The sequence below is a fragment of the Scyliorhinus torazame genome, chromosome 3, assembly GCF_047496885.1.
Source record: "Scyliorhinus torazame isolate Kashiwa2021f chromosome 3, sScyTor2.1, whole genome shotgun sequence".
NCBI classification, from domain to species: Eukaryota; Metazoa; Chordata; class Chondrichthyes; order Carcharhiniformes; family Scyliorhinidae; genus Scyliorhinus; species Scyliorhinus torazame.
This window is the reverse complement of record NC_092709.1, coordinates 305,291,569-305,303,961: the sequence shown is the minus strand read 5'-3', so window position 1 is coordinate 305,303,961 and position 12,393 is coordinate 305,291,569. Positions and strand designations below refer to the sequence as shown.

At 43.8% G+C, this 12,393-nt stretch overlaps 1 protein-coding gene across 8 annotated transcripts in view; it reads left to right on the top strand.

Moving 5' to 3' along the window:
- LOC140409223 (fibroblast growth factor receptor 3-like) overlaps window positions 1-12,393 on the top strand; it is a 277,279-nt gene that overhangs the window by 243,244 nt on the left and 21,642 nt on the right. For 3 of the 8 annotated variants that reach the window (XM_072497512.1, XM_072497511.1, XM_072497515.1), the window contains exons 13-18: window positions 112-262; window positions 6,395-6,582; window positions 8,257-8,405; window positions 8,510-8,631; window positions 9,505-9,615; window positions 10,601-10,791. In XM_072497512.1, coding sequence (XP_072353613.1) covers window positions 112-262; window positions 6,395-6,582; window positions 8,257-8,405; window positions 8,510-8,631; window positions 9,505-9,615; window positions 10,601-10,791 — 912 coding nt within the window. Of the gene's footprint in view, window positions 1-111; window positions 263-1,028; window positions 1,174-6,394; window positions 6,583-8,256; window positions 8,406-8,509; window positions 8,632-9,504; window positions 9,616-10,600; window positions 10,792-12,393 lie in introns of all 8 variants that reach the window. The other 5 variants (XM_072497513.1, XM_072497519.1, XM_072497517.1 and 2 more) reach the window with 5 other exon arrangements.

Genomic DNA, 12,393 nt, shown 5'->3' with positions numbered 1-12,393 from the left:
ACTCCTTCCAGTGGTCCCAGTGGGGAATGTCTACTGCTACCATTGGCTGTAGCCATGCCGTGGAGTTACATCTGAACCTACTGATCTGTTCTGTGTGATCTATTCTTGCAGTCGTGGATAAGTAATACCGCTGAAGCGGACGATAAACTCATTCTTTACAATGTGACAGAACAGGATGCGGGCGAGTATCTGTGTAGAGCCACCAATTTCGTTGGCACGGCTGAAAAGCTGCACTGGCTGTATGTCAACAAACCGAAACCAGGTAAACGCAAAACTCTGTCCCAGGCCTCGAATCCCCAAGTGTGACCTTTAACCCCCACCCACCCCTCCTCCGGCTTCGATGCCAACCCAATATGGAGCAAGAAAATCGCTTGTATGTTACTGAACTCAACTGCTGCAGGCTGCCAACCATTCGCCAGTAACCTTTCCTCTTTGCTACTCATTGGAATAAAACCCCACCCTTGCTGTGGAAAAAATTGCTACAATACAGAGGATTGCATTCCATATTTCACTCTTCCTATTGTTAACCCCTTTTCCTCTCACTACTACTAATTTTCAAAGACAATCGCATTGAATAACCATTTGCTGCCCTTAACTGATTCACTGCTGTTTTATTTAATAGTACTTGCCTTTCGTCTTTGCCCCCTTTTCCTCTTCCATTTAATGTGACTATCTCTGAAAAAATAATCCTTTTTTAAAACCTAACTTTGAAGCAATCCAGCATATTGTGGGTCAATTATTTTCCCCTCCTTCAATTTCAAACACTTGTTTTTGCTCTTGCATGCCTAATAGTGGGACAGAGAGAGTGAGAGCCTGGTGAAGGGAACTCTTGACTAATGTGCAGGTTGCAGAGGTAGGAATATCTATCACGTTGCACCATTCTGGAGCAGGATGGAACCTTCTACATGTGCTTGAACCTGCTTTCAGGTCTGTGGTGTGCAGGGACTTTAACTGAGGTGCTATGGTCAAACCTTACCTTATTGTCTCCTCTCCATTTTCTTCTATCCTGTTGGTGTCTTTTTTTGTAGACTGCTGGTATTAACACAACGGATAAAGAAATAGAAATTCTGTACTTGCGAAATGTTACTTTTGAGGATGCAGGGGAGTATACCTGTTTGGCTGGTAATTCTATTGGGTATTCGCATCACTCTGCATGGTTGTCCGTTCTGCCAGGTATTTCTGCACTTTCAAATTCTCTCTTGTGATTATTGTGTTATGTTTCTTTCATCAAAATGGGAAGACTGTTCTGCATTTTGTTCTTTTAATCACGCCTAATTTAAACAGGAAGTCTCAACATCAGTATCTATTTTTTGTGAAACATTTCCCAATTCTATCCGTTAAAGTCCTCCCCCCTCACCTGCCCCACCCCCCCACAGACATCTGCACCCAAGCTGGTGAGTATCAGGCTATTCAACCTGCAGCGAAGGTGAGTAGCAGCCATGGCTGAATTCTCTTCCATCCCCTCTTCCCTGGGACAAAGAGGTTGAGACCAATTATACTGCTGGTGTCTGCCGATCTTCCACAGCTCATGTTGAACATTTCAGTACACTGGGGATTCAACCTGGGCACTTCATGATGGACACAGCCTAGCTCTTTCTCACACACACAGGCAGTGCCCGTTCTCGAAAAAACATTAAAAAAATTGTTGATCATCTAGGATTATTATTTCGCATTTGTGTGTGTTTGTCTGTTCGCTCCCTCTAAATTTAAATCAATTGGTCAGTGGAAGCTGACATTATCTGCGAATCCCAATGATAGGATAAATCAAACCTGCGTTTTGACATACTGAAATGATGGACTTGCTGAGACACCCACGATCAGTAATTATATCTCCATTAATGTTTCTTCCTCTGCTGAACGTCCGTCTGTACGGTCTAAAGCTTAGATCCTGGTAGGGACCCATCCTCCGGAGCTGAGTAAATGATAATCTTGTCTTGGGATATGAGGAGAAAGCACCATCCCAAGAAGTTTATTTGGCTTCTTTACAATGACGGGCGGACCAATTCCTCCCAGGCGGGTTTCCTGTTCACTATGTGAACATACTTTTTTGAAGGGAAAGGATACAGATGGTGAAAATTTCTGTTTGAATGCAAAATGACAGAAACAATTATGCTTCTCAAGCGCAATGATTTTGCCAGCTTGTTTTCAATAATTAATGCCTGACACTGCATAATAACACGAAGGCCACCCATGCCTGTCGGAATATGAACTAAAACTCAAGCATTTCAGTTGGGTTACAAGTGGAGATCAAATTAAATACAGTAATGCAATCAATTCATAAACCAGACTCGTTCACCAATTACTGTGTGGTTTTCACGTCCGTGAAATTGGGGAAACCTTAACATGAAGAGAGCCAATCCCTCTTTATAGTTCAGAAGTAACCAAGACATGGATGTGACATGAAGTAAAATACCAGTTAATAAAATGAAACATTTTGTATATTTATTCACCAAGAAAAGGAAATACTATTGCGAAGGTACCTGGGCAGTCAGCTGATGTTTTGCACAAAGCTTTTGTTTTGTTGTTTCAAGTGGATAATAAAACCATAGAATGGTTACGGTGCAGAAAGAGGTCATTCAGTTCATGTCTGCACCGGCCAAGAAAGAGAAAAAGATATTAGCCGCTCCGTTTAATCCCATTTTCCAGCACCTGGACCGTAGCCTTGCAGGTTGCAAAACTCCAGATGCAGATTTAAATGCGTTGTGTTGCTGCCTCAACCACCAACTTTGGCAGTGAATTCTAGCCACCCACCACCCTCTGGATGAAAAAGCTTTCCTCATGACCCTGCTAATCCACCCACCAATATCCTGAAATCTGTGCCCACTGGTAATTAACCCCTCAGCTTGGGGGAACAGGTTTTTCCTGTCCAGGCTCCTCATAATTTTCTACATTTCAACTAGGTCCTGAGCCACCCCTGTTCTAAGGAAAACAACCTCAGCCTATCTAATCTCTTTTCATAACTGCAATTTTCAAGCCCTGGCACAATTCTTGTAAATTTCCTCTGCACTCTCTTCAGAGCAATTATGTCCTTCCTGTAATGTAGTGACCCGAATTGTCTCCAAAGCTCCAGGTATGGCCTAACCAGCATTTTATACAGTTCCATCATTATATCCCTGCTTGTGTATTCAATACCTTGCCCAATAAAGGAAAGCATTCCATATGCTTTCTTGTCCACCTGTCCTACCACCCTCCGGGACCTGTGGTCATGTACTACAATATATCTCACTTCTTCAAGCCCCCTCAATATCTCCTGTTTATTCCCTTGCTTTGTTTTCCCTTCCCAAATGCAATGCCTCACTTTTCCAGATTGAATTCCATTCACCATTTCTCTGCCCTCTCAACCAAACTATTGATATCATTATGGAGTTGACAGCTATCCTGTTCACTATCACTACACGGCCAATTTGTGTGTTATCTGCAGGTTTCCCAATCATGCCACCCACATTTAAGTCTTCAACATTAATATATGCAACACACAGCAAGTGCCCAACACTGACCCCTGCGGAACACCACTGGAAACTGTTTTCCACTCGATAAAACACCCTTTGTTTCCTGTCACTGAACCAGTTTGGATCCAACCTGGCACCTTCCCCTGTATCCCATGCGATCTCACTTATCTGACCAGTCTACCAAGTGGGCCCTTATCAAATGCCTTACTGAAATCCATGTGGACAATGTCCCCATATCAATCCTCTTTGTTAGCTCCTCAAAAAATTAAATTAAGTTAGTGAGACACAATCTTCCCCCAAACCCATGCTGACTACCCCTGATCAATCCATTTCTATCTAAGTGACAGTTTATCCTGTTTCTCAGAAGTTTCCAATAATTTGCTTAACGCTGAAGTCAGACTGACCAGTCTATAGTTTTCTGCCCTTTCCCCCACACCCTGTTTAAATAATCTGGAAACAGTTGAATAGGAGGATGGAAAATGGAAGTCCCACAATAAATGTGACCATTTTATCTGAATATTTGTGAAAACCTTTCACAGATCACTGAAATGAGATGAATAGCAAGAGCCTACAGGCTCGCCTGCACTCAGCCCAGCAGAAATATTTGATCATAAATAAACACTGCTGTAGCCTATTTGAACATTTCTTTTGTTTATAAATTTAGAGTAACCAATTATATTTTTTTGCCAATTGAGGGACAATTTAGCATGGTCAATTCACCTACACTGTACATCTTTGGGTTATGGGGGTGAGACCCACGCACCACTGTGCCGCCCCTGTTTGAACATTTCTAATGGGATTTTAATTTGAAAATGCTCCCAAGTCCCTCACGGTACTGTTTTTGGCCTATCTGAGAACTGTCACCAAGAGTACAGGCAATGGTGGTGCTGATCCTTCAGGCACTGTGCCAGGCCTCTGGCCTAAACCTTAGGTACACGTTTATGTGAAGAACAGCATATTGTCCAGATAAGAAGCTTTCTGATTTAAAAAAAAAAAACTATAATCAATAATAATAACATAGATGTAATAATCTGTTATATATCTTAATATGTATTATACAATACATTTGGTTGTTAAACTAATTGGTATTTGGACATGTGCTTCAGGTGACTGAATTTCACATGTGCTGTGCTCAGTTTCCCCAGGAGATGGTGTGTCTCTTTACCACTCAACATTCCGATTCCACACTCAGCCCATTCTTTCAGCCTCTGTGGTCACTTGGAAGTGTCAAAGTATCACAAATGTTCATAATTAAAGGGAGACCTATTCATGTATAGTTCATTTATCACGGGTACTACTTTTTCCACGAACATTTTGCTGTTCTAATTTAAGGCTTGTCACATTATTAACAAATAGGTTCCATTTAGTTGAACACATTAATGTTTTAATGGTTTATCAATTTTTTTCCTATCTACCATTAAATCCATAGAATCCCTACAGTGCAGAAGGAGGCCATTCAACCCATTGAGTCTGGACCGATCCTCCGATAGAGCACCCTACCTAGGCACACTCCTTCCTATCCCCATAACCCTCACATTGATCATGGTCAATCCACCTAATCTGCACAACTTTGGACTGGAAGGAAACCGGAGCACCCGGAGGAAACCCATGCAGACACAGGAAGAACATGCAAACTCCACACAGACACCGAAGGCCAGAATTGAACCTGGGTCCCTGGCTCTGTGAGGTGGCAGTGCTAACCACTGTGCCACCATGCAGCCCTATCTGAGCCCCTCATAATTTTGTACATCTCAATCTGATCCCCCCCCCCGGCCGCCTTTTTATCCTCATCACTTTTCACCATCCTCTCCTGAAGCCTTTCATTCTTTTTTTTAAAAATTCCAATTGAGGGGCAATTTAATGCAGCCAACCCACCTAACCTGGACATCTTTGGGTTGTGGGGTTGAGACCCACGCAGACACGGGGAGAATATGCAAAAGCCACATGGACAGTGACCCAGGGCTGGGATCGAACCCGGGTCCTCGGCGCCGGCGCCGTGAGGCAGCAGTGCTAACCACTGCGGCGCCTCTCATTTCATTCACTGTTGATGTACATTTCCACCGGCTGTGCTCTTGACCGCGCCAGTACTTCACCAAAGCAGCAACTGAGCCTGATCCTATCCATATCCAACATCACACTAACACGCTCCCAGCAGAAGTTCTACATTGCATTAACAGCAACCTGTAGCAAGCTTGGGTCCTTGGCAGATTTTTCTTCCCTGACCCAAAGGCATTCCCAATTGTGACATCCTGTGACTTCCCAGCTCAACAGCAGAATATCTGATCTGGGAGCCTTCCAGTTCTGATGAGTGTGTAAACTCCGTGTTAAGTGAAATTCTGATTTGTTTCTTAACACCAGCAGATTCTGTCTGCTGTGCAGCTGGCTCTGAGCCAAATATACCAGTTTTAATTTCCCATCAGGTGCTGAATTAGCTGACCTCTACCATGATAGTGGTTGGCTGAACCTATTGTCGGCGTTTTAATTAAAGGAAAAGAGTCCAGGGTTCTCAGCCCTGATCATTGTACCAGAGTGGGCGAATCTTGAATGAAATCCTCCACAGTTAATGTATGCTGGTAATACACAAACAATATCCACTGGATGAGGGACTAGATGATCAACATTGTGAGGCTGCGTCCCAGCAAAATACTGATGGAAAAGCAAGAACACTGTGAGGAGAGCAAATTGGAAAGAAGGATAAAAATCCTAGATTCATGGAACAGGATTTTAATTCCTTGAATCCATTTGTGTCTATTGCTTTGGCTAAGTGACGACAACGGCATTGTACTTTTGAATAGTTATTGTCAGAATACATTGTGTGTTTAAAGAAACAAATCGAAAAAAATAAATTGAACTCTTCTAGTTCTCTGACCGAGCATTATCTGTTGGCATTCACAAGTTACAAAGCCCTGTATTTTAACTTGTTTCTCACAATATTTTCCCTGCAGCAGAAGACTTGGTGAAGGAGGATGATTCTGGTTCAGTCTATGCTGACATCCTCATCTATGTGACGGGTTGTGTCCTTATCATACTGACTGTTATTATAGTAATCATGTGCAGAATGAGAACATCCTCAAAGAAAACCCTCAACCCACCACCAGTACAGAAACTTTCCAAGTTCCCGCTGAAAAGACAGGTAACAGAAAGTAGATACAAGAGTTTAGAGCTTTTGTGAACCAGCTTTTCTTAAAGATGAATTCAGTTGTACTTCTACATATAATTTTTGTTTTGTTGATTTTGCATAACACTTGCTCCCTCCAAAAAACTTTTCACTTCTAACCTTGATTACATTTCAATTTGATCAAGAAAAATTCATGTCTGTCATTTTACTATACCCCCGCCCCATCACCACACGAATGGCCATGGGTGTCAGGGCGGTTGTGGGTGCACTTTGAAAATAATGTTCCTGGATTGTATGTCCGTCTTCTGGCTCCTTGGAAACACACTGCAATTTTGAAAGCGATGGGACCAGCAACCTGATCACCTCCAATTAACTGGCCACTAAACTCATTGAAGAGCTTGTTAATGGATTGGAGTGGTTAGGTGGATTGGTTATGCTAAAATTGCCCTTAGTGTCCAAAGATGTGAAGGTTAGGTGGGGTTACAGTGATAGGGCAGGGGATTGGACCTGAGGTGCTCTTTGAGAGAGTCAGTGCAGACTTGATGGACCAAATGACCTCTTGCACTGTAGGGATTTTAAGCTTCTATGACAGGAGGAAATTTTCAAAGATGCGGAGAGGAAGAACAAAAGGTCTGCGCCATGTTAGTGCAAAACTGTCAGGCGCACTGTACAAAGCCATTATTGGAGAGCCAAAGTTGCCATTGCTTGAGCAGAGCTGATTAAGTACTGGATCAATGAGTGTTTGGACACTTGTTTGCACTGTGCGTGCGTTGGCCTCCTGCCTCTAGCAATCTGCAAGGCAGTGGCAGACCCAGTCATGGCTTCTGTCTGCTTTTGAGCATTGCATTATGGAGTTGATACTTGCCTCCTGGCAGCAGCCAACGACATAATTGGGAACCAAACTCACCTCTGGCCCAGTTAGGGTCTTTGCATGTCAAAATAGCATTCCGAGTCAGGACTGAGAAATTATCCAAGTCATTGAAAATCCAGCCCACAGTGAAAACTGGATCAGGTTTGGGTGTCACGTTCACACAGTCCAATAGCCTGCAGGAAGTCATCTGCTACCTCGCGGATTATATCATTTCCGAGGTGAATAATGCCTGTGGGATTCTCCCAGTGAGCAGTTGTTCAGCCCTGGTCTGAGGGAGTGGAGAAACAATTGATGAAGAGGTGTCTATGCGGGTGATAGTTTTGGAATGGATATTTGGACGATTTTCTCTATCATTAGGTGCTGACCTTCTCTCAGAGGGCTGAGAGTCTCTGGGACTCTCTCTCAAAAGGTTGTGGAAGCAGAGTCTTGGAATATTTTTAAGGCTGAGCTACATAGTTTCTTGATTAACAATTGGTGAAAGGTTTTCGATGGTAGGCAAGAATATGGGGTTGAAGTTGCATTTGGATCAGCCATGATTTCATTGAATGGTGGAGCAGGCCCGAGGGACCATTCTGCGCAACTGAATGAACAAAACTTGCTTGACATATTTACTAGTCTCCATTCCCGAATGCAATCCAGTATTGGAAGAATGCCAAGTAATAATATAAACAATTGAACATGGCATTGGTTGGTATAATGTTCCTAAATTTGTTTTTTAGTTACTTGTCTGTGACCTCACTTCGCTCCTCCTGTTTAAGTTTAGATTTGCCCTTAATTTGTGGGGGTTGGTAACATATTTGAATTATTTTTCACTCAAGCAGGTGTCCTTGGAGTCAAACTCCTCCATGAACTCCAACACGCCACTGGTGAGAATTGCCCGCCTCTCCTCCAGCGATTCGCCAATGTTGGCTAATGTCTCTGAGTTGGAGCTCCCGGCTGATCCTAAGTGGGAGTTTCAACGGCCACGGTAAATTTTACTTGCCGACTGTACTACTAAACAATGGCTAGCTTGATGGCATTCTTCACAGTCGCTTTCTTTCCCCGTTTATCCTTATCTTTTCTGTCGCCTAGACTAACTCTGGGCAAACCACTTGGTGAGGGCTGTTTCGGACAAGTTGTCATGGCAGAGGCTATTGGGATCGAGAAAGACAAGCCCAACAAACCCATCACTGTCGCTGTTAAGATGCTGAAAGGTAAGAACAGACAGGCTGGTAACTGTTTTACCCATGTCATTATGTTACACTGATATGGATTGGGAAGACCATTTTCTATTTTTGTTTTATAAATTTAGAATAAGCAATTATATTTTATCCAATTAAGGGGCAATTTAGCATGGCCAATCCACCTACCCTGCACATCTTTGGGTTGTGAGGGTGAAACCCATGCAGACACGGGGAGGATGTGCAACTCCACACAGACAGTGGGCCGGAGTCGTACCCGGGTCCTCAGCGCCACCGTGCCGCCCTTTGGGAAGACCAGTGTCTAGATTCATAGATCACGCTATGCCCATCGTCTCTCGCAAGTTATCACATGTTGCAGATCTAAATGATTCAGAAACGTATGGCCAGAAATTATAAGTTTCGGCACATGGTGCAATATTCCTTCCAGCTGCAGCTGCTGCATATATCCAGTCTGAAAAGCATTCGTTCATGGGATGTGGGCGTCGTTAGGCTATGCCAGCATTTATTGCCCATTCCTAATTGACCTTGAAGGGCAATTGAGGGTCAACCACATTGCTGTGGGTCTGGAATCGCATGGAGGCCAGACCAGATAAGGACGGCAGATTTCCTTCCCTAAGGAACATTAGTGAACCAGATGGGATCATTATACTTTTAATTCCAGATTTTAATTTAATTCAAATTTCACCATCTGTAGTGGCGGAATTTGAAACTGGGGCCCCAGAGCATTACTCTGGGGCTTTGGTTTACTTGTCCAGTGACAATACACTACGCCACCGCCTCCCGATACTGCATCCAGCAGTAAGGCTGGACCTGTGATGGTCTTCTATGTGTTTTGCCATCTTGGTGCTTCTAAGTAGTTACAGTTTATGTTCTCTGTCCTTGTAGACGATGCCACTGACAAAGACCTGTCTGATCTCGTGTCAGAAATGGAAATGATGAAGATGATTGGAAAACATAAAAATATTATTAATTTGCTCGGAGCCTGCACACAGGATGGTGAGTGCTAACGGTGTTTGTGGTGTTTTTAAAGTGAGTGACCAAGTGCATGCACGCCAGGTAGGGTGGAGGGCTGAGACTTTGAAGTTACTTTCCTCACATCTTGAATTCAGTTATTTCTACTGTAGATTGTACAAACTGGCGTGATTTTGAAAAAAAATTATTCATGGGATGTGGGCTTCGCTGGCTGGGCCAGCATTTATTGCCCATCCCTAAGAGCATTTAAGAGTCAACCACATGGCTGTGGATCTGAAGTCACACGTAGGCCAGACTAGGTAAGGATGAAAGATTTCCTTCCCTAAAGGACTTTAGTGAACCAGATGGGTTTTTAACGACAAATCGACAATGGTTTCATGGTCACCCTTGATTTTTAATTCCATATTTTTATTGAATTCAAATTTCACCATTGCCATAACGGGATTCGAATCCGGGCCCCAGAGCATGACTACTAGTCCACCACAAAATGGGTGGATTGTTATGGGGAGCTGGTGGCGTAGTGGTATTGTCACTGGATTAGTAAACCAGAGATCCAGAGTAATGCTCTGGGGACACAGGTTCAAATCCCGCCACTGATTGGTGAAATTTGAATTCAATAAAAATCTGGAATTAAGAGCCTAATGATGAAACCATTGTCAATCATTGTAAAACCCCATCTGGTTCACTACCATCCTTTAAGAAAGAAAATCTGTCGTCGTTACCTGGTCTGGCCTATGGTGACTCCAGATCCTCAGCAATGTGGTTGGCTCGAGGGCAATTGGGGATGGGCAACAAAGGCTGGCACAGCCTGCAATTCGTTCACAGCCATGAACGAATAAAACAAAACTTGCTGTCTTGTTGGTCAGCCTGTAATCCTGAACAAAGAGGCACCATGAAAGCTACGCCTGTACCTCCATGGCTGATGGGTTTTGGCACTCATTGAGCTCATCCAATTGTTGTCCTGTGATATGTCTGCAACATAATAAAGCGGCATTTCATTCCCATTCAGGTCCACTCTACGTCATTGTTGAATATGCATCAAAAGGCAACTTGCGGGAATACCTCAAAGCACGGCGACCTCCTGGCATGGATTATTCCTTTGACACATGCAAGGTGCCAGACGAGCAGTTAACTTTCAAGGACCTTGTGTCTTGTGCCTACCAGGTTGCACGTGGCATGGAGTACCTGGCTTCTCAAAAGGTGAATACTTTACCCAATTTTCCTTTACCAGCAGTGGTAGAAATGGCATAGGAACACAGAATATCTACAGTACAGAAAGAAGCAGGCCATTCAGCCCACCATGTCTGTGCCGACCGCAAAAGAGCTATCCATTCTAAATCCACAAGCACTTGGACTGTAGCCTCGCAGGAAATAACACTTCCAAGAGCATTAAAAAAATTTTTTTTAATGCAAAGATGTTGAATCAGTTCTGTGAGCAGTCGCAGGACTTGGCCACTTCTCGTGTAACAAAAGCACAACATGCTGGAATTCCGCAGGTCAGGCAGCATCTGTGTGGAGAAACAAGACAAGTGAACATTTTGGTCTTCTCTGAGGACCAGAAATGTAGACAGCAACAGATGCTGGCCGACCTGCTGAGGGTTTCCAGAATTTTCTGTTATCTGTCAGATATACAGCACCTGTAATTTTTATTTTGTTGCTTTTAACCATTCATTATCGGCCAGCCAAGCTGTGTACCGTTTTGCAAGAGTGAACACGTGCACTTACTGCTAGATCTCCATCTGCCATATCACAATGTGGGTGGTACAAGCTGCCTTACACAGCAGGAGCCATTTCCTGTTATTCAAGGTGCAGGACATTGTTTTGTGAAATGGCAATTCAAGATTGTTGGATATTGGAAAGGAGAGGATAATGTTGTGTTAATTCCAATTCCACCATCTCTTTACTATTCTGGTTTGTATTCTGAAGCAGAAGAAACCAGGAGTAATCCAGTGTGAGAGGAGAGGTAGTGGTAAGGCAGGAGCAATCCAATGTGAGGAAAGATGTACTGGCATTGGAGGTATTCTTCTCAACTCCAGCAAATATAATCCTAACCAACTTATTTCATTCTCTTCTCATACATCGGTCCCACCATCCCCAGAATCAGTCTGGTAAACCTACGCTGCACTCCCTCTATAGCAAGAACATTCTTCCTCCGTTAAGGAGACCACAACTACACAATATTCCAGATGTGCTCTCACCAAGGCCCACAAGGCCCAGGGGCAGCACGGTAGCATTGTGGATAGCACAATTGCTTCACAGCTCCAGGGTCCCAGGTTCGATTCCGGCTTGGGTCACTGTCTGTGCGGAGTCTGCACGTTCTCCCCGTTCTTCCCGTGTGTGCGTGAGTTTCCTCCGGGTGCTCCGGTTTCCTCCCACAGTCCAAAGATGTGCAGGTTAGGTGGATTGGCCATGATAAATTGCCCTTAGTGTCCAAAATTGCCCTTAGTGTTGGGTGGGATTACTGGGTTATGAGGATAAGGTGGAGGTGTTGACCTTGGGTAGGGTGCTCTTTCCAAGAGCCGGTGCAGACTCGATGGGCCGAATGGCCTCCTTCTGCACTATATTATGTATATATATGAAAATAAAGTTGCAGCAAGACATCCCTTCTCCTGTACTGGAGTCCTCTCGGTTTGAAGGACAACATTTGCCTTCTTTACTGCCTGCTGCATCTGCATGCTCACTTTCAGCGACTGGTGTACAAAGTCCTGTTGCACTTCCCCTCTTAATCAGGTAATAATCTACCCTCCTTTCTGCTACCAAAGTGGATAACCTCGCATTTATCCACATTCCACTGCATCTTCC